Consider the following 22,477-nt stretch of genomic DNA (forward strand, 5'->3'; position numbering starts at 1 on the left):
TAGGATATCATGGCCCTGTCCCTAAAAAGGTAACGCTCTGCAAGCACTTAGATTTAGGCCTAATAAATCTAAACCTTTATTAAGTATCAGTTTTCTGGTGTGTAACGCATTATGTGATTCTAAAGTAATTTGACACAGACAAGGTGGTATGATGACACAGTGGATAGCATTGCTTTCTTAAATTTCTTTTGATCAGAAATCAAATAAAATGTTACATCGTACACCCAACACGTCTACACAAATTATGGCTATAGTTTGGCTAATGAAAATATTACAATGCATATATTATATAAAAATATACAAAGGACATATTATGATAAACAGAATGAGCAGGTCACCTCTTATATTTATTTGGTCCGAATCGTTTGTTCTTTTTTCATGTGACTCTCATAGACTATGCAGTGCATTACACAGGAAACAGAATTGAGCTAGAATTAGAAATAGAGTAATAAAATACTATAATTAATGTTTTTATTGTATTTTGTATTAAACTTGAACTATACTGTGTCACAGTTCTGCGAATTGTTATTTTGTCTTCCAAATAAAAAATATTATTACAATCATGAGTTTGTACAAATCTGTAAAATAACGATTTTGCTCTGCAAAATATAAATAATTTCTGTAAATGTTTTTTTGCATCTAATATAAATTAGAGTATTTTACCTTAATTGTAGAGTTTTTGTTTGGCAGCCCTTGCTACCAGTCATTTGACAGTTTTTAGTATTCTTAGTGTATACGACCAACAATTTGCATTGAATTAAATGCTTAAATAAATTAATAAACAGCACAGTGAGTTACCAGAAAGTGCTTCGAACTAGAATGTTTTATGAGATCAAACGCCCGTGCAGAATCTCTGCATTTTATTATTTTAAAGATTTTTGTGTGTATGGGAGCGTTGTATAAATAACATGAAACAGTTATGTATCGTTTAATTCTGTTTATTGTCATCATTATTTCTGGATGTCAATCAAACGACGTCTTCTGAAACTGGTACGTCATTTAGCGGTACTTATCAGACAGAGCAAAGGCCAGGTTGTCCAGAAATTTGTCAAAAGACACCTCAACTTCAGGGGTGAAGTCGCCAGGGAAGAGCATGGAAACGCTCACCTTAAGGGTCCTGGCCAGGAGCTATAATGGGAGGAAAATGAAAGCATTGTCACAACACAGTCTGTGTTTAATTAAACGCAGGAAAATCTGTATTAATAGTCTGCTGCTTACCTTGAAATTAGCAGGGTCAATACGGAGCTTGAAAGCATGCAGCTCGCTTAGTGCGGCCAGGGATCCGCAAAGATCGTCGATGTGGGCAACGGCTTCTCCAATTTTCCTGGCAATTACGGCACCGTGCCTTTTCACTTGGGGTGATCCGGGATGAAGATCAGACCAGTGAGAGAAGTAGGTCTTTGTCTGAGGATAGACCTCCAGCAGCCTGCATTAAAAAACATCAAGCAAATAAAAAAAGAATTAGTCAGTATAAACTTGTATGTACCACAACAATTTGTTGTCCAGTTATTAAAAGCGATTAATTCACCTGCCAAATGCCTCGGCGCCGATCTCATCAGCCTTGGAAGAGATCTTTCCCCAAAGATCCTTCACAACGGCCTTGTCCTTAGCTGTGAGACTCATTGTGGCACTTGTCTGGGTTTTCAGCTCAAAAATGTATAGCAAAGAACTTTGTGGATGTTGGTGCTGTGTGCTTCTTTTTATTGAGTGTAATATTTGGCACACCCTGCCATATCAAATCTAGACTCCACCTACTTGAACTGTCTAGTCATCTTTGGATCTTCTCCAAAATGGGCTGAAACACAGTCAATTCAATTTAATTTGATTTTATTTGGATAGCGCTTTTAACAATAGTCATTATCGCTAAGCACATTATTATTATTATTTTTTTTTTTTTTTTAAGATGAAGAATACGGTATTTTAAACAAATGTATAATTTATAGTGTAAATTAATAAACTTTTTCCGTTTCTTTAGGTCTATTGAATGATAGTCTATTTCGACTGTAAAATAGTGCATTAGTGTGGACATCTGAAATTAAAATAAACTTTTAGTCCTGTTTTTGGCTAAAACTGAGTTTTTATAAAAGTTTTGTGAATTATTTATTCGATTATTTGTGTGGGTTTTTTTTATAATGCAGCATATTTGGTCTTTTGACATCCAATTTAAACTAATCTGATTACATAACTGATGACTCTAAAAAGGAAACACCCTTATTACATAACTATTAGCCAAAAAAGTTTAATCTTGGCTCACTGCCGATCTTTTTCGAGCTTGCCCACATTCAGAGCTCGTCCAATCGAAATGTCCCCTCAGTGAAAGGAGGGGAGTTTTAGTGTCAATAAAAAGACCCCTGAAGCAAAATAGGTAAAGAATCTTTCAGGTTTTGCTCAAGAATTCAGAGAATTCATTAAGACATCACTATGGTTCATTGGTCAGACCACGAGCGTCAAGTCATCCACGACGTGTGGGGTAAGGTCACTGGTGACGATATCGGACATGCCCTGGCCAGGTAGGTTTATGCTATGTGAAAATTCGACACTTAAAGTGAAGGTTTCCGAAATTAAAGTTTTTCCTTCGGTGGGGACTTTAGACATTATATATATGTGTGTATCCCTTTTGTTGCCTAGGCTCCTGATTGTCTATCCATGGACTCAGAGATACTTCGCTTCCTTTGGTAATCTAGCCAGTGCCGCAGCAATTGAAGGAAACCCCAAGGTGAATGCCCATGGAAAGGTGGTTAAGGGTGGTCTGGACAACGCTGTGAAGCATTTGGACAACGTTAAGGGTGCATTTGAACAGCTGAGTAAACTGCACTCCGAGAAACTGCACGTGGATCCCAGCAACTTCTGGGTAGGTTTAACGTCGGTATACCTGCAAAATTCAAAACAAACTTATCACTAATTTCTGACTATAACCTTATCGTGTGTTTATGACTTGTCTGCTTTCAGCTCCTTGCTGAGACTCTCACCGAAACTCTGGCTGCAAAGTTCGGACCCTCCGTCTTCACCGCTGACGTGCACGAGATTTTCGAAAAATTCCTGAGTGTCGTCGTGGATGCTCTAGGAAAGCAATACCACTAAGCAAGCATCAGAGTATAAAATATGCATCTCTTTTACTCTGTGACAAAAACATGAAATAAAACGTAAAAAACACGTTTTTTTGTATAGTCTTTTGTAGAATGTCAACTAGTTCCACTATACATCTTGAACAAACTGGAAAACGCAACTGTAACTTTTCTGTAAATTCTTAATCTTAAAAGGAGTTTTAAAAAAGCAGCAAACATTAACTTACTTACGGTATACATACACTGGAATTGAAGGGTTTCTTAGTTCTTTCCTAGAGGCCACACAAATAAACAAACAAGCAAACAAAGAAAATTCATGTAATCATGTAATTAAGCTTTGCTGACTGTATGCTTTGCTTAACCAAAAACCAATGTGGATTTGTAAACAGCTTTAATTGCTCCATAAATTGTTGTAATTAGAGAAAATAAAATAGACCAATGACTTTACACATTTTAATACATTGCACATTTTCTAAAGAAATCATGATCGTTTCAATCGAGTAAGCTGTTTACGTTTGTAAAAATAAAAATGCTATGTGTGTAGATTACAAATTAGGGCACATTTGTTTCGAGATCCTCAAGCATTCAGTCGGAAAGTTGAGGGTACATAGGAGTACGTTACTTGCAGTAAAGTTGTAAGGCCACCTTAGAGTTCCTTTTTTATTTAACAATGTGACCTATTTTACAATTTGCACGCAAGTACTTTGTAAGAGTAAGCAATCTTATTAATTAATTAATTAATTAAGTAATTAAGTAAGTAAGTAAGTAAGTAAGTAATTAACATGTATAGGCCTATGTATATTATTTATTAGTCAAGTAATAATAATTAATTAATAAGATTATTAATTAATTGATAAGATTATCAATTAATGATTAACAAATTAATTAATTAATCAGATTATTAATTATTAATTAGATTATTAATTAATAAATAAATAATATACATATACAAGCCTGTGTCTACACTCTAAAAAATAAAACTGTGCTCTAATAATTTTTTATGAAACATTTTTACACTTAAAAATATTGAGTAAATATAAAAGTTGCGAAATCAGGTAAAATATACTTTATGAATTGAGTACAAGTCATTAAAAATTAAGTAGACCCGAATAACTATATTTAGTACAATGAAGTACAGAATTAAGTAAGTGTAATAAAATTCAGAAGTTAATACAATGGTTACCCTAAGTGAAAATGAGTAAAATAATTGAGTAGATATAATTGAAATGTAAAAGAAGCTGAAAATTAGACTATTATTTAAAAAAACAAATGTGCTGCATTTACTAAATATTTTACCTGATTTTAATCCATACAGCTCTATCACATAATTAATATGTTACACTTATCATAATCCCCCCTCCACCAAACTTTACACTTGGCACAATGTAGTTAGTCAAGTACCATTCTCCAGGACGATTTCTGTCCTGATTATTGTTTTGCATGATAGAGTTATCGACTAAAGAAACTTTCCTAGTCCTCTCACTGTATAGTCGAAAATACTAGCCGGTTAGTGTGGCATCGGGTAAATTGGGACAGTTCAAATTAGCAGCATTTATTTTCTGATAAGTGAATATGAGTTATTAAAAAAACTAATTTTTAATAACATAAATTAGCTGTAAACTGCTTGATATAAGTAATATGATCACTGATTATGTCAATATAATTTTAAGATCATATAATTGATTATACAAGCTATAATAAACATATTATACATATAAGTATTATTCATTATGGCCCTGTCGCTAAAAAGGTAACGCTCAGCACTGGTTTAATAAACCTAAACTTTTATTAAGTATCAGTTTACTGGTGTGTAACACACCATATGATTCTAAAGTAATTTGACATAGCAGGTGGTATGATGGCACGGTGGATAGCATTGCTTCCTTCAGTTTCTTTTGATCAAAAATCAAATAGAATTTTACATTTTCAATAAAACAGACACCAATACATCTACATACACAAATTATGGCTATAGTTTGGCTAATGAAAATATTACAATGCACATATTATATAAAAATATACAGAGGATATATTATGATAAACAGAATGAGCAGGGTCAATACGGAGCAATGTTTTTTGGTCCAAATCGTTTGCTCTTTTTTCATGTGACTCTTATAGACTATGCAGTGCATTACACAGGAAACAGAATTAAGCAGGAATGAAAAGAATTGCTCAATTTTGTTTCTTGTATAGAGTATTAAAATAGCCTACTATAATACTAATGTTTTTATTGTATTTTGTATTAAACTTGTACTATACTGTGTCACAGTTCTACGGGTTATTTTGTCCTCCAAATTAAAAATGTTATTGCAATCATGAGTTTGTAAAAATCTGTAAAAAAATAAAATAAAATAACGGGTTTGCTCTGCGAAATATTAAATAATTTCTGTAAATGTCTTTTTTTGCATCTAATATAAATTAGAGTATTTTACGTAAATTGTACAGTTTTTGTTTGACAGCCGTTGCTACTAGTCATTTGACTGTTTTTACGATTCTTACAGTGTATACGACCAACAATTTGCATTAAATTAAATACGTAAATAAATAAATGAATAAACAGCACAGTGAGTTACCAGAATGTGCTTCGAACTAGAATGTTTTATGAGATTAAAAGCCCATGCAGAATCTCTGCATTTTATTATTTTAAAGATTTTTGTGTGCATAAAACTGATATGTGTGTATGGGAGCTTTGTTAACTCGTATAAATAACATGAAACAGTTATGTATCGTTTAATTCTGTTTATTGTCAACATCATTTCTGGATGTCAATCAAACGACGTCTTCTGAAACTGGTACGTCATTTAGCGGTACTTATCAGACAGAGCAAAGGCCAGGTTGTCCAGAAATTTGTCAAAAGACACCTCAACTTCAGGGGTGAAGTCGCCAGGGAAGAGCATGGAAACGCTCACCTTAAGGGTCCTGGCCAGGAGCTATAATGGGAGGAAAATGAAAGCATTGTCACAACACAGTCTGTGTTTAATTAAACGCAGGAAAATCTGTATTAATAGTCTGCTGCTTACCTTGAAATTAGCAGGGTCAATACGGAGCTTGAAAGCATGCAGCTCGCTTAGTGCGGCCAGGGATCCGCAAAGATCGTCGATGTGGGCAACGGCTTCTCCAATTTTCCTGGCAATTACGGCACCGTGCTTTTTCACTTGGGGTGATCCGGGATGAAGATCAGACCAGTGAGAGAAGTAGGTCTTTGTCTGAGGATAGACCTCCAGCAGCCTGCATTAAAAAACATCAAGCAAATAAAAAAAGAATTAGTCAGTATAAACTTGTATGTACCACAACAATTTGTTGTCCAGTTATTAAAAGCGATTAATTCACCTGCCAAATGCCTCGGCGCCGATCTCATCAGCCTTGGAAGAGATCTTTCCCCAAAGATCCTTCACAACGGCCTTGTCCTTAGCTGTGAGACTCATTGTGGCACTTGTCTGGGTTTTCAGCTCAAAAATGTATAGCAAAGAACTTTGTGGATGTTGGTGCTGTGTGCTTCTTTTTATTGAGTGTGATATTTGGCACACCCTGCCATATCAAATCTAGACTCCACCTACTTGAACTGTCTAGTCATCTTTGGATCTTATATATATATATATATATATATATATATATATATATATATATATATATATATATATATATATATATATATATAAACCTTCTTTCTACGTTTGAAACTTATCTGAGATCATCATTGGACATCAACAGTTATATTAAACTTTCAGCTTCATAACACACAGTAACACAGTATGACTGCACAACTATCCTCCCGTTATCACACAGATGAGGATGGGTTCTCTGTTGAATCTGGTTCCTCTTAAGGTCTCTTCTTACTGCCATCTCAGGAAATTTTTGCATATTAGGGACAATCTGATCATTTTAATTTATACACATTATTTATTACGTAAATAAGTAAATTTACTTAAACCGGTAGTAGTTCTTTATGACACAGTTATTATTATTATTATTATTATTCAAAGAAAAAGAATACGGTATTTTAAGGAAATGTACAATTTGTAGTGTGTAAATGAATAAACTTTTTACGTTTCTTTAGGTCTATTGAATAATAGTCTATTTCGGTTGTAAAACAGTGCATTACAGAGCGTGGCCATCTGAAATTAAGTCCTGTTTTTTGGCTAAAACTGATCTTTAATTAAAGTTTTGTAAGCCATTCATTCAAATGTATTTGTGTTTTTTTATATATATAATGCAGCTAATTTGGTCTTTTGACATCCAATTTAAAAACTCAACTGATTACATAACTGATCGCGCAAATAACTAAAAAAAAGGAAACACCCTTATTACATAACTATTAGCCAAAAAAGTTTAATCTTGGCTCACTGCCGATCTTTTTCGAGCTTGCCCACATTCAGAGCTCGTCCAATCGAAATTTCCTCTCAGTGAAAGGAGGGGAGTTTTAGTGTCAATAAAAAGAACCCCGAAGCAAAATAGGTAAAGAATCTTTTAGAACAGGTTTTGTTTAAGAATTCAGAGAATTCATTAAGACATCACTATGGTTCATTGGTCAGACCACGAGCGTCAAGTCATCCACGACGTGTGGGGTAAGGTCACCGGTGACGATATCGGACATGCCCTGGCCAGGTAGGTTTATGCTATGTGAAAATTCGAAACTTACACTAAAAATTAAAGTTTTTCTTTCGGTGGGGACTTTAGACATTATATATATGTGTGTATCCCTTTTGTTGCCTAGGCTCCTGATTGTCTATCCATGGACTCAGAGATACTTCGCTTCCTTTGGTAATCTAGCCAGTGCCGCAGCAATTGAAGGAAACCCCAAGGTGAATGCCCATGGAAAGGTGGTTAAGGGTGGTCTGGACAACGCTGTGAAGCATTTGGACAACGTTAAGGGTGCATTTGAACAGCTGAGTAAACTGCACTCCGAGAAACTGCACGTGGATCCCAGCAACTTCTGGGTAGGTTTAACGTCGGTATACCTGCAAAATTCAAAACAAAATCATCACTAATTTCTGACTATAACCTTATCGTGTGTTTATGACTTGTCTGCTTTCAGCTCCTTGCTGAGACTCTCACCGAAACTCTGGCTGCAAAGTTCGGACCCTCCGTCTTCACCGCTGACGTGCACGAGATTTTCGAAAAATTCCTGAGTGTCGTCGTGGATGCTCTAGGAAAGCAATACCACTAAGCAAGCATCAGAGTATAAAATATGCATCCCTTTTACTCTGTGACAAAAACATGAAATAAAACGTAAAAAACACGTTTTTTTGTATAGTCTTTTGTAGAATGTCAACTAGTTCCACTATACATCTTGAACAAACTGGAAAACGCAAATGTAACTTTTCTGTAAATTCTTAATCTTAAAAGGAGTTTTAAAAAAGCAGCAAACATTAACTTACTTACGGTATACATACACTGGAATTGAAGGGTTTCTTAGTTCTTTACTAGAGGCCACACAAATAAACAAACAAGCAAACAAAAAAAATTCATGTAATCATGTAATTAAGCTTGGCTGACAGTATGTAATTGTGTTAGTTTAACCAAAAACAAATGTTGATTTGTAAACAGCTTTAATTACTTCAAAAATTTTAGTAGTTAGAGCAAATAAAATTGACTAACAACTTTACACATTTTAATAGATTGCACATTTTCTGCAGAAATCATGATCGTTTCAAGAATCGAGGCTGTTTACGTTTCTACTAATGAAATGCTACGTATAGATTACAAATTAGGGCACATTTGTCTCCTAGAACTCTTAGAGATCCTGAAACATTCAGTAGAAGAGTTGAGGGTAGGAGTATGTTACTTGCAGTAAACTCGTTTATGCCACCGATCCTTTTTATTTAACAATATGCCCTATTTTGCAATTTGCCCGCAAGTACTTTGGAAGCGTATGCAACCTTATAAATAAAGAAACAAATAATATACAATAAGAAGTTTGTATAAAGTTATGACCGATGGTAGAAACAATATGCTAAAGGGTAAGAGCGGGCCCGGACTGACCATCTGGCGTCTGGCGTCTGATTTGGCCTGCTTTTGTCATTCTTTTTTATATTATTGTCCACCAAATGTACTAAAATGATGTTTATCCAAATTAGCATTCAGTTAGTTAATTTGATTATAATAACGATATTAATCTGTTTATTATTCTGATTCTGTTAGTCTTAACTGTCATCGTTAGACTGTTCTCTAAGCTGCAATGCTCTTGCATCTGTAAATTGCTGTAGTTTTTTTTTTTTTTTTTTTTTTTGCAAGTATTAGATGGTTCGCCCCTAGTGTTTCTTAAATTACTGTGCGCTAAAAGCCATTAATAATATTTATTGTAAAGTTGCATGAGTATTTTTGCAGATACAATTCACATTCTTTTGGGAGCAGGGAGACAGGAATTATATTGTAACAAAAAGGAGTCTAATTTTTCATCATTAAATCACACGATTTTTCACAATTTACTGGCTCATTTATTGACTCTTGGTAGATTTAAAGCCTCTTTGTTTTTTTTTTTGTTTTTGTTTTTTTTGTGGAGCATTCATAAAAATGCATTCTTTTTAATACTTATTGGTTTTATTTGAATTGAATTCATAAACAATTATCTTTTTCATCTGCATTTCTCAGAAAGTGCTGCAGAGACAGCGGCGAGAAATATACACAGTATGTACTGTGGGTGTACATTTTGGACATGGGAGTCCTTTGTGTAACTTCTAACATAAATAAGCGTTACTATGTCGTGCGAGGTACATAGAGCATTGTTTGTTTACATTTACTTTCTAATAACTCTTCGAAACTCGGTATTCAAAATATGCGGTATTTGTGACACGAATGTGTTTGTAATTGCATTTAAATTGCATTTTACGTTTCAAAACACATACTCTCATTATCCTCCCGGATAAACGGATTTTCAGATTTCCTCCCTCAAACGTTGCCATTTCAGTATGAAGTATAAAGTTATGGCAAAAAAATAATACTTGGTATAACCTTACTAGTTTACTTTTTTATGTAAGACTATTCATAACCTTTTTTCCTCCATTTCATTAAATGTGCATTGAATATACTGCAGATGGATCTCATTAAGACTTAATTAAAACGTAAAAAGTACTATTGAATATTTCAAACCTATAATTAATCAGATTAACTATTAAAACAGTGTGTACTAACGTTTAAAAATTTTAGACCTGTATTATTTTTTTGTTTTAAAAAGACTTTTATGTGCATCAAAGCTACATTTATTTGATAAAAATTAAAAGACTACATTTATTTGACATAGTAAAACAGGAATAATGTGAAATAAATTTAGAATTAAAAATAACTGTTTTCTACTGGAATGTACTGTATTTAAAACTGTAATTTATTCCTGTGACATTAAACTGAATTTTCAGCATCATTACTTAAGTATTTAGTGTCACATGCTCCTTAGAAATCTACTGTAATGTGAAGATCTGATTATGGGAAAATTTCTTGATTGTTTTGTATAGAGAGTTTCTTTTTCGCCAATTTAAATTTACATTTAGGCATTTGGCAGACGCTTTTTTCCAGAGCAACTTACATTTATATCTCATTATAAAAAAAATACAGCTTTATATTACAGCAATAAATTAAATTAAATTTATAAATACATTTCCAATAAGAAACTGTTTTGAATTTTAATATTTCACATTATTGTTTTATTGTATTTCTGATCAAATAAATTTAGCCTTCATAAACAAACCTGTGCAAGTTCAGTAAGATCTGCTATAAAGTACAGTTCTTCTCTCACCTTGGAAAACATATAAGAAATAAAGACATCATATTTTGCCCCTCACAGAAATGTAGATTCAAGCTTTAGCAGCCATAGAACAAAGCAGACCAAAAAAACATAAAAGATTTCAGATAAATGCATAAGGATTTAAAAAAAATCTTGGATGAAACAGACCCTGAGCTGAAAAGTAAACCTGAAGCTGGGACTTCAGCTTGTGCACATGTAGAGTTGAGAGAACATTTAAAAAATTGATACTAAGACATTTGAGCGCAAACTTGCAAATTTTTTGTGCATATTTCAAACTCTTTCTCTCATAATTAGAGGCTTCCTAATGTAAAATTTTATAAATACCTGCAAGTTTATCAAAAGTAATAATGCATAACATTGGTGCTCTTTTTGCAGACTTCAAATAACTGTGGCTCACAGAATGAAAACTGTCCTGTAAGGTCTCTGTGTGTTTTTTTTTTTTTTGTGATGATTCATCTGCAATATTCAGAACATGTCTGGTAAGTATGTTTCTTGGTAAGTATGTTAAAACATTGATTCTCTGCCGGCGCTTTGACTAAAATACAGCTGTTAATGTTTGTGTTGACCTTATTAAAATATATCTTATTTTACTTAAGCTGATCATCTCAATCTTATATAGCTCAGAGACAACCGATTTTAAGGATTTATTAGTTTTTTCTGTCTATTTTGTCTACATTAATCTATCTGTAGTATGATCCAAGACTTTGATAGAACAAAAAAAAATATAACAACATAGAAAAGATTGATCTCAAAGTTTTTTGTTTTTTTTTGTACTCTCTGTTACACAGTACTCCTGATGACAAACAGACTAGAGGGATGAAAGTGGGAGGTCCTATTGTGACTTCAGATGATGACTCCCCTACCACTTTGACCAGTGTCGTAAAATTTTCTGTTATGTTGGAGGAAGATATTGTTTTGCAAGATGCTCCAGATCTGCAATCTGCTGTTGCTTAACAGTTTGGCCTTTGACCTGTTTGCCTTGGATTTTTAGTACCAAAAAATGTGTAATGTGGTACTTTAGGTTTAAAATAAAATTTGGAAGAAACTTTCAAGCATGCAGTTCCAGCTATTTTCATTACATTGTGTTAAATGTTAATTTTAAAAAAATCTGCTTCATTACATTTAAACACATCTTTTAAACCCAGGATGTAAAAACAAATTGACATTTTTTAATTTAGTAAATTAATAAATCTATTAAACTATCAAAAAACTTCGAATTTAATAAAAGAATATAAGTTGTGAGACATGTGACCATACTCGGTAAATTAAGTCAACAAAAGTTTACTTGGGTCAAATGGTTTTTTTTTTATATAAGCTACTCAATTCTTTTTTGTTAAAATTTCTAAAAGCATCAAATTAAGATTGTATTTAAAATAATGTCCAATGTGATTTTTACTCCTCCATTTAACAATAAAAGATTAACTTTTACCCTGACCAATATCTTGTTAAAATGCTGCTTAACACCTTTTCAGGTCATGGATATATACAACTCTTTTAAACAGATCAATCAAGTAAATATACATACGCTGGTATCGGATGCCTCCAAGTCCTTTCATTTCTCTTATTGTTCTTTTGGGTTTGAACCTTAAAAACAACTTTTGTTCATCCAGACTTCATTCATGCTTTGTTCAGTAAACGATGTGTCTGTATTACCAAGAATTGCATATTTGCATACAATTCTTTGTGGCTCCAGAGGAGATCTGGTTCAATTTAATTTCAATCCAGTTTTATTTATAGAGTGCTCATTGTCACAAAGCAGCTTTACAGAATTTAAAAAACTGTAATAATAAATAAATATAGCCAAAGGTTCCCAATTACCCAAAGCATTTCCAAGAACTGACCAATCAAAGGCTTCTGAAAGTCATAATATCAATTTCTGAAATCGTCCAAACTATTCCAGACAAAATACAGTGATACAAAACTTGAGATATATGTCCCACCAGAATTCTGATATGGCAAACTAAAACTTAAAGAAGTCTGTCTGTAACCACTTGTTTAAACTTGTTTTAATGTAAATTAGATGCCAACACATGCCAAAAACGTATGGAATTAATGGATTTTAGAGGAGCATTATGGCATCCTCTTTGGCAACTTTGTTTTTGGTCATGTCACTATATAATATAATGTTTCTGTAAGTAGAGAAAAAGACCTATGTAGACAGCACATGGTTCTCAATCATGGCTTTTCCTTTTTCTGTTTATGTCAAATTCTGTTGCTGATTAGCTTGTATTTAAGACAAAGATCCCTCTATGGAACAATATTCTACGCTACTGTTCATAACTGTATTTATAATTTCTCAGAGTTACCGAATTGGATCTTCCTTCCCAGAAATCCATCAGGCAAATGAATGCTTAGAGTCAATGTTTCATTAGATAGTGTAGCATTTAAAAAAACAATAATTAAAGAGAAAAAAAATAGCCGCCTGGTAAAATGATCATGCACACATTTTTAAAACAACTGCTTGAAAACTACATAAATGGTGTCAAACTAAATTATTTCAAACAGCATGGAAGGAGAAGAGTATCCTGACTTTTGGTCATGGATCGTCATATAAGTACTTCACTGAAGAAGTGATGTATGCAGAAATACATAACTTCTTCAGATTTTTCAACACATCAGGGAAGAAAACCTCCTTTGATGTGATCATTACAGACCTGGTGATTCAGTACATTCATGGCCTTAAGCTGACTTCATTTTTTTGCCACATAATGTTGCTGAGCCTAGACCTGAGCATCTGAACAAGCAACAGCAGATCATAACACAGTCTCCATTGGCTTGTACAATGGCTACATTGCATGGTGCATTGCTCCATGCGCTTACCTTCTTATTCTGATTAACCTAGGGTCATTATGGACTCATCAGCCCACATGACAAAACACCTTTTATTTCATTTCGGCAACGTCAAACCTTTATGCTCTCTAATGGCTGATTTCTCATTGGTTTCACTAATAAACACACAACTGTTTATTGGAACTGAAACTGGAAAATGTATGAAAATTCTCTTACTTTTACCATTAGACATAGTTATGGTTGCTACTGGACATTTTTTTTTTACCATGCAACTAGATTTTTTTCCATTCATGATTTTATTTTATTTTTTTTATATTTCTTTCTCAGAGTTGACAGGTCAGCCCTGTCAGGTGAAAGGAATACACAGTTAACCTAAATTAATCCTTATTATTATTATTATTATTATTATTATGGGGGGGGATCCCTCAGGGGGGAAATAAAAAATAAAAATTAAATAAATAAAACAAAATTAAATAAAATATCCTTAATCCAGATTTTATCAATCAATGACATAACATTTATCTAAGATGGATGGTCAAAAACAGATGGGCTATAGAACAGATCATATATTTATTTTTTTTATAGTAAATGAACATCTCTCTTCTCTCCAATCCACTCTACAACAACAGTCTCCTATTTCCCTTTGAAAAAACTTCTCACAAATTCATCCATGAACTGCAGTGTAGGGCGGGGCTTTACGTAGGGGTCTGTCAGACAACGGTCATTTGTCTTCAGTCTGTCAAATTCAGCGGACGTGGACTCATCGGTGTTATTGTTGTAACTGAAAAAAAAGCTGCAGCTTCTTCTTCAGTCTTTCCACTCCGTGACCGCTGAAATCCGACACGACACTACGTTAGGCTACGTCTTGACTCATTTGCATACGGACGGTGATCAGATGTTTACAGAGGGCTCAGGGGAAGAGTGTGTGTGTGTGTGTGTGTGTACGTGCGTGCGGTGAATGAATACACACAGCAGAGGGACAGAGATGTAAGGGAAATCTAATACCGTATTGTGTAGTGTCCCCTTTTTAGGCAGATTTTTCCGCTACCGCAGATCATTTTATCAACTTGTAATATATTCATTATGTGAGTATATTAACATGTGCTTTTTCAACATTTCAAAATTTTTATTTAAGTGGGCAAGACATTTATTTGAGGCGGCGCTGCCCCCTCTTGCTTATTAATTAATTAATAAATAATAATAATGATAATAATAATAATAATAATAATAACATTATTACATAATCATACATAGGATGAACCATCCGAACAAACAAGGCGTATATGACGCCATGCTGCTTCATTATGAACCGAAAAAATTAGATTAAAAAAAATCCTGTGGTCAAATTAACCTTATATCGATTTAACCCAGCAGTAGGTTGCAGAAATGACTGAAGTTGTGTTACGTTTAACCCACGATGAATGCAGCTTCTAACGGATTTTTATGGACATTATCTGCTCTGATTCACAAGTTCTGCAGAGAGCTAAATTGTGGAGGTTATAACAGGCATTTTTCCAGTTCATTTGATAATGACGCACGACCAAATGTGTTTTTGAGGATAAAAAACCCTGAGAGGAATGATAAAAAAAAATAACGTACTTTGATAAAGCAGATACTTTCGCCCAATTGAAAAGTAATGGGTGTAACATGCCAGAGCTGGTTGATAAAAAAGAAGAAAAAAAACTGGCACACTCTAAAATTGGATAGGCTCCCTGAAATCAAAATGCAGCCATGCTACTGTTAAAACTCACTGGATGACAACTAAATGAGCAATGCATTTGCAAATAAAACAGAATAAAATATGGTAACCCAATATTATATCTAAATATTTTTGCATACTTCTTTTGTTGTAACTATTCAATCAACTAATAAAGGTTATTGGAGAAAGTTTGAATTTTGGATTTGTTTTTTTATCCTATTCTTTTCCTTTTAATGGATTTATATTTTTTATATATTTAATATATTTATAAGTTTAACACGTTAATAAAGACGGTCATAATATATTTTGCTTGTTGTGCTTTGCCTCCAGGCATTAATGACTGAATTATAGCGGGTCTATAAGACCTGCGGGGGCGGAGGTAGAGAGGGAATTAAACACAGTGAATCAAAACTGTAAGAAGCAGTCATTATGGTCTCCTGGTCACAATCTGAACGGAATGTCATTGAAGATGTTTGGGGCAAAATCAATATCGAAGAGATCGGTCCTCAGGCCCTGGCAAGGTAAATCGCTGAAGGATTAAGATAACAAACCTAGAGTTGACTGGTGTCAAGCCAGGAAACATTGCATGGTTATATGATCGCTAAATAGCTTGAATAATGCACGGTTCCAATACCTTTCCAATACCTTCTCATTTGCGACAGGGTACTGATTGTCTACCCCTGGACTCAGCGCTACTTCGGCAAATTTGGAAATTTAAACAGTGTAGCTGCCATCCTGGGGAACCCAAATGTCGCTGCCCATGGCAAAGTTGTGCTGAACTCTTTGGACAAGGCAGTGAAGAACCTGGACAGCATCAAGACGATCTATTCGAATCTGAGCCAACTCCACTGTGAGATTCTCAAAGTAGACCCCGATAACTTCAAGGTGCGTATTTTGTTTCCTTTAGAAAGCAAAGTTAGTATGTTACGTTATATATCATGATGTTAATTCTATCTATTATTCTGTATCATTTACTGCTTTATAACATGACATTTTTTCACGCAGCTTTTGTCCGATTGTATCACCATTGTGATTGCGACCAAACTCAAAGCCGCTTTTACCCCTGAAATTCAGGCTACATGGCAGAAGTTCCTGGCAGTCGTCGTCGCCGCTTTAAGTAGCCGCTACTTCTAAGCTTTCCCTGGGAGTAGCATTGTTTTGTAACTGTTGACATGGTGCAACCAATGAAAGTTTTAATAAGACAGTTTGGACTTCCCAGTAAAAAACAATTCCACTTTAGTGTATTACAAATATATTGAAATCTTGGTACATTGCAAATATACTAACAAAAAGTTGCACCATCAGTTAAAATATAAAAAGTATACTAACATCATGCTTTTACCAAATTTTTTAAAGTTAAGCTTTAAACATACTTCGAAATAAATGTATTACAGTACACTTTCCAAAAATATATTATAGAAAAATATATTTTAAGTGAAAGGTTGGTCTAATTTCCTAAGCACACTTTGTTTTTTGTACAGAAAGTATACATTAGAATACAAATTTTAATATACGGTAGTCTAGGTATATTTTCAGTTAAATTTATATTTACCTATTCATATGTACTTATTTATGCTTATATAGTGCACAACTCTCTCTTGCGCGCTTTTAGACTCGGTTTTGCACGCTGAATCTTTCTCGCGCTCGCTCTTAAATCCATTTTTGTGCGCTAAAAATCACTTTTGCGTGTGCAAAATAATTTATGTTTTCTCTCTTTCTTTTGTGCGCTTACTATCATAAACATACAGTTGCACAAGCTGCAGAAGCGTTCGTGCAAGTGTAGTTAGATCCTGCAACCATTCCAGCCAACCAGAGACAACATCAGCCAATCATAAAATGGAGGCGGGCAGATTCGGACTGTCTGTTTTCTGATTGGCTCCCCAGTCCTTCGCTTCTAGTTTACGGCTAGAAGCTGCATCATTGCGTGCGTTAGTTCGTATCGTTATCATATTGAACTCATCGGGATAAGGTAAATTTCATGTTTTTTGTTAGGTAATTTGTAATTAAGTACATACTTTAATCTATAGAATGTATTGTCTAATGTGTTGTTGCTAAATCTTATGTACCTCACTTCTGGTATAATACTCCGTAGCTCTCGGCCTGTTTTCAGTCTCTGAATCAACACACCAGGTTTAAACTAATACTGTACCTGTATATTCTAATACTAATGTTTTTTTTGTTAAGACAACTGTTTAAAATTTAGATTGTGTGTTTGTAAGACAACCTGACGTTTTATTGAACACAAATAAACTATAGGACTTTTTTGTAACCTTGTGCAAATGAAATCTGTTGAACTCATGATAAAATCTGCCTTTAACTGATGTAATGTGTTTCAAAAACATGTTATAGTCTAGAAAATCCACTCAGCATGTGTAAATTATCCTAAACACCTTAAGTGTATCAGTAACACATTTGCAATACAGTATTATAGAAGACTGTGTGTACTGTCTTATATAATAAAGTATATTTCACTGTAAACCCTAATGTTGTCTTTACTTATACAATCAAGTAATGTTGACTAAACATTACTTAAAATTCTGCATTTTGGACCCATCACTTAAAAATATAAGTTCATTTAACTTATTTACCATCAAAATGCATAAACTTAAGATTTTAAGTGTTGTGAGCTCAAAATCATGATTAATCCTTTGGGGGAAAAACATTTTCAAAAGGTCAATTTTCACAAATGTGAATGTGGCGTGGGCGGGGCAGCGGGTGACGACCAGCATGCTTTGCGGGGATGTCGGTGTGTTCACCATGTTGGGGAAGGGTGTTTGGGTTAGTGGCTTCGGCCCTGTTTGTGTGTGTGGGTAAGGGGTGATGTGTGAAATGTACTCCGGTTCATGCTGAGGCTGAATTGGATGGTGGTTCCTGTGTGAATGTGTTGCTCATGCCGTACATGCTGTGTGCCTAATAAAGTACTCTCCAACATTCTTTCCGACGGAAAATTGCAGCATTTCGTCAATAAAAAAAATCTAAGTTTAAAAATGCTGTTTATTGTTTTATTTCAGTTCGGTGTCCACAAAGCTTGCAGTCAAATATAACAACATTGTTTAACAGGTTTAAGTTACATTTTCATGTTGAGTATGTAAATAGATAAGTACACTTAAAAAAAATTTATACCAAGTGAACGCAATTTTTTCAGTGCATTAAATAAGTGCTAAGTTTGTTGAACTGAATGATTTAAGTACAGTCTACAAAACCGCCAAGTTAAATAAACTTAAATATGCAAGTTTTGGAAGTGTTTTTTTTTTAATTACTCAATTAAATTGAGGCAACTAGTTTACTCAATCAATTTAGTCCAATTAACTTATTAGGGTTTTCAGTGTTGTATTAACCTCACAATGTACCTTTTTAGTATTTGAAATTGGCCAGAAGTATAACAGCATGCTACTGCTGCAATCATAATTCATAGGCTATATTAATTTTTATAGTATATTAATTATGTATTTGTAACATAGTAAGAATTGCTATAATCTACTTATAATATATTTTTTTTATTACTGTCAGGTATGTACGTTAGCACACATATACTTTCATTAAAGTTGTTAAACATTAGCACACAAAAGTATATTTAATACACTTAAAATTGTGTACAATTTGTACAATTTAATTACAACTTAAATACACTTAGTACAATATAAAGTGTTCCAAAATAGCAAACTTTAATTATACTAGTCATTAGTCTGGAACAAGTACACTTTAGTATGCTTTGGCATGCTAGGATTTAATATACTTGGCTTTTTTTTTTACTTGGGCTTGAGTGATTTAAAGTACTGTGGAGCATCTTAATAAAAAATTACCATAATAAAATATTGCTACGTTTTACTTGTTGAATATTTAATTTATTAGGCTACATTAAATTATTCATATAAAAATTAAGATGATAGGGGTTCATGTCATGGGTAATTAATCGCAATTCACCTGATAAAAACGAGCATGGTTTGTAAACACTCCGACAGCGCAGTCGCAAATATAACATTTTGAACTTCCTGCCTGGTGTGTAGCAGTTTTATTGCTGTTACTAAATAACATTTTAATGTTGTATAAATTAGCTACTGAATTTATGATGATGGTATACAAGGCTATTCTAAACTGGTTATTAAACAAATATACAATAAATATACAACACTGAAAAAATATCCAGCCTGATCTACTTAAAAAAATTAAGGTAACTTTTTGCATCAGATAATTATGTAGTTCAAGCAAGACTATTCTTAGTATTTACTACTTACATTTCTTTATGTAACAAATATTTTTTGCTAGTAAAGTCTACTTAATTTTTTCTAGTAAAGTCTATTTAATTTCACAAGTAAATCCTACTTAATTTAATAATTTCCCTAGTCATTCTTTTGTGTCCATGCTACTTAACTTTAAGAGTTTTAAATATGTATTTTTAATTGAAATTTAACAATTTTTTCAGTTAAAGTTTTCACATTACTTGGAGTGGGGCCTACTTTGTTTTATTTTTAAATGTCCTAGTCTCATTTTAAAGTTATATATACTCACATTATCTAGTTAGGCATTTCTTATATGTTATAGTTAAAATACTAGTTGTGTAATTTTGTACTTTGAAATGCAACTTCATCCAGCACAAAACTTGAAGTAAGAACCACCCTAAAAAATACTGGGTAAATATTGCTGGGTTAATTTAACCCAGCAAAATTGGTTATTTGTTTAACCCAGCAAGATGGGTTAAATATTCAACCTAAATGCTAAGTCACATTTAATTATAATGCTGGGTTAATTTTACCCAGCAAAATGGGTTATTTGTTTATAGTGAATCAGTAAAAGAAAAAAAAAATGAATAAAAAAAAATGTCTATTAAACAGTTAAAATACTTTGATATACTGGTCTATTACAAAAAAACTTCCAAGTTTTGCAAACCATACATATATGCAATAAACATCATACTATTAAATGTTCCTAGAAAAAATATTTATTTTTCAAAAGCACAAGAACAGATAATCAACAGCAACATCATTACCATACTATTACTCACAAGGGCAGAATGGAGTAATTGCACAAATAGGCTGAGGCAGCTTCTACAGAGCAGGATCTCTGTGACTCCAAATATCTTTTTTGCAGAACAAAACTATCCAGCCCTGGTCTCATTTTAACATACAAACACTGTCTATGACTTTTCAAGTAGGCCTCGCTATTTCATAGCAACATTACAAAAAGTCCTATACAGGTGCACACTCCTTTGGATAGTTAATGTCAAAAATATAAAATGCCTTTAAGCACACATCAACCGCCCCAAGTAGTGTGCATTGCTCCAGAGCCTGTCCCACCAGAATGACGAATGCCTAAGAGCAGCGCTGGTCATTTTCTCCCAACGTCAGGATGTAGGGGTACGGCCTTGACCCTTCAGCCTGCTGGAGGTATTTCACCATGTTGGTTCCAACCTTAGGAAGAAAAAAAAATGAAAGAAAGTAAACAATTTTGTTGAATAGCAAGGATTAAACTGAATAAAACTATTAATTTAGTGTGTAATAGGATTGATACTAAATAAAAAATGACAAAGCTGTCCAATAAGATAAGGTATAGGTAACCTGAAACAAAAACATGGAGACAGCTACTACCAAAAATAAAACAGCAAAATAAGCATGGCTTTTAGGATAAAGTCTTTTTATATGTCAGACTAGTTGATCTTGTGGTCTGCGTTGATTTTAAGCTAATTAATTTTTTAAAAAAATGTCATAGCTGGGGTCATACTGGCACAGTCACCCAAATATTAATACTTTCATCTAGTAGTTACCTGTTCAGCTGTGGTACTTTTTCCTGTAGTTAGCGCGTTGACTAGTTAATTTAGCCTGAGTCACAGGCAACTTTGGTTAAAGAGGGCTACCTGGTTAGCTTACATGCAATTACTGGTGATACATTTGCATACTTATCAAAGGGGGAAAGGTGTAAAATATTGTTATACCTCGGGAGAAATTTGACCGCGGAGTAAATTACTAACTAGTGAAAAACAGGGGGTTAGCAGGTGTGTATATTTGTGAGAGGGTCAGTGTTTTGTAACACCCCAGCATTTTATTCTCACAAGCAGTGAGATTTAATAAAGTTCTAATCTTAATGTGTTTGCTAACGCTAGTAACCTAACTAAATGCCTGCGTCATGCTAGCACTACAGTTAACGGTTTAGCGTTCATTCATCACTTCAGCATCTTCGTCACTCCGCAAACATTCTACAGAGAAAGATAAAAAGCTCAGACATCTTATCCGTTTCTTTCACACACAGGTGGGGTTCTGTGGCTAACTATAGCAGCTATTGTCAGCTAAATTATCTTACCTCAGACCAGCCTGAAAGTTTAAGTGTAACCTTAACACGGTAACAGTAATAAATCTCACATATAGTAATAATTTTTCAGTCATATGTGACTTAGGTGAGTGAACATGTGAATACAGACCTTGTATTTAACGCCATTTCCCCTTAAATGCCCGAGGAGGATGAACCGTCATCAGCGGTGTGGGAGCTGAAGAGAGACATGAAGCTCTGACTGACAGCCGCTGAATCCACCGGTGAACTTTGGGGGGGAGTCAAGCAAACTTCAACCCAGCAGCTGGGTTACACAAAAACTACCCAACTCTCTGTAAATAACCCAGAACAATTACCCAAGAGCGGCAACCCAGCGTTTGGGTAGAAAAAACAACCCGTTAAAACTTTTTACACACGAGGTGAACATAACGCTCCAAAGAGTTGTTTCCTACCGCAATGAGGCTTTGGTACACTAATTTGATACGGGGTTTCCCATGCTTTTTCCATGGGGAGGCAGTTTTATTTAAACAGAGTAAAATGAACAAGATTATTGCTTGTTGTGTGTGTCCACTTAAAAAGATTGTCAGGAATTACGTAAAAAATATATGTTAAGGAAAAAATGCACATTGTCTTGTATTCTTAACAAATGCAGATTAAGTTCTAACTTAGATATATTTATGTAAATGTACAAACTTGATTATTTATTGTTGAATACACAGATTTAATTATGCTACATTTACAACATCTCAGATTCATTTTTTTCAGTGAATATTTGACTCACATTATAAGTTTACGTTATAAAATTGATTGTTATTACATGGCCCTACCACCGTTGTAGTTAAAATATAGAGATAATTCATTTTTAATTATTAATATTATTGTAATTAAATTGATTTCGAAATTATTATTGTAATTACAAATAGA

General features: G+C 33.7%; 5 protein-coding genes and 1 long non-coding RNA gene across 6 annotated transcripts; 3 read left to right on the forward strand and 3 right to left on the reverse strand.

The window, feature by feature from the left end:
• Nucleotides 1-939: 939 nt before the first annotated feature.
• On the reverse strand, nt 940-1,686 carry LOC128518384 (hemoglobin subunit alpha-like). The gene is made up of 3 exons (XM_053491466.1): nt 1,529-1,686; nt 1,219-1,426; nt 940-1,128 (listed from the first exon to the last, which is right to left on the reverse strand). The coding sequence occupies exons 1-3, from the start codon at nt 1,621-1,623 to the stop codon at nt 1,000-1,002; spliced, it is 432 nt and encodes a 143-aa protein (XP_053347441.1). The 5' UTR covers nt 1,624-1,686; the 3' UTR covers nt 940-999.
• A 672-nt stretch (nt 1,687-2,358) lies between these two features.
• On the forward strand, nt 2,359-3,512 carry LOC128518378 (hemoglobin subunit beta-like). Its single transcript, XM_053491461.1, has 3 exons — nt 2,359-2,510; nt 2,629-2,851; nt 2,950-3,512. Exons 1-3 carry the CDS (start codon nt 2,422-2,424, stop codon nt 3,079-3,081), a joined length of 444 nt encoding a protein of 147 aa, XP_053347436.1. The 5' UTR covers nt 2,359-2,421; the 3' UTR covers nt 3,082-3,512.
• Nucleotides 3,513-5,784: 2,272 nt separating this feature from the next.
• On the reverse strand, nt 5,785-6,553 carry LOC128518380 (hemoglobin subunit alpha-like). The gene is made up of 3 exons (XM_053491463.1): nt 6,396-6,553; nt 6,086-6,293; nt 5,785-5,995 (listed from the first exon to the last, which is right to left on the reverse strand). Exons 1-3 carry the CDS (start codon nt 6,488-6,490, stop codon nt 5,867-5,869), a joined length of 432 nt encoding a protein of 143 aa, XP_053347438.1. The 5' UTR covers nt 6,491-6,553; the 3' UTR covers nt 5,785-5,866.
• Nucleotides 6,554-7,512: 959 nt separating this feature from the next.
• Nucleotides 7,513-8,304, forward strand: LOC128518377 (hemoglobin subunit beta-like). The gene is made up of 3 exons (XM_053491460.1): nt 7,513-7,670; nt 7,780-8,002; nt 8,101-8,304. Exons 1-3 carry the CDS (start codon nt 7,582-7,584, stop codon nt 8,230-8,232), a joined length of 444 nt encoding a protein of 147 aa, XP_053347435.1. The 5' UTR covers nt 7,513-7,581; the 3' UTR covers nt 8,233-8,304.
• A 7,400-nt stretch (nt 8,305-15,704) lies between these two features.
• Nucleotides 15,705-16,671, forward strand: LOC128518379 (hemoglobin cathodic subunit beta-like). Its single transcript, XM_053491462.1, has 3 exons — nt 15,705-15,813; nt 15,955-16,177; nt 16,298-16,671. The coding sequence occupies exons 1-3, from the start codon at nt 15,722-15,724 to the stop codon at nt 16,424-16,426; spliced, it is 444 nt and encodes a 147-aa protein (XP_053347437.1). The 5' UTR covers nt 15,705-15,721; the 3' UTR covers nt 16,427-16,671.
• A 3,542-nt stretch (nt 16,672-20,213) lies between these two features.
• On the reverse strand, nt 20,214-22,130 carry LOC128518385 (uncharacterized). The gene is made up of 2 exons (XR_008357715.1): nt 21,705-22,130; nt 20,214-20,700 (listed from the first exon to the last, which is right to left on the reverse strand). It is a non-coding gene; the product is annotated as an uncharacterized LOC128518385 (long non-coding RNA).
• Between the last annotated feature and the right edge of the window lie 347 nt (nt 22,131-22,477).

Source organism: Clarias gariepinus, chromosome 3, assembly GCF_024256425.1.
Source record: "Clarias gariepinus isolate MV-2021 ecotype Netherlands chromosome 3, CGAR_prim_01v2, whole genome shotgun sequence".
Classification (NCBI taxonomy): Eukaryota; Metazoa; Chordata; class Actinopteri; order Siluriformes; family Clariidae; genus Clarias; species Clarias gariepinus.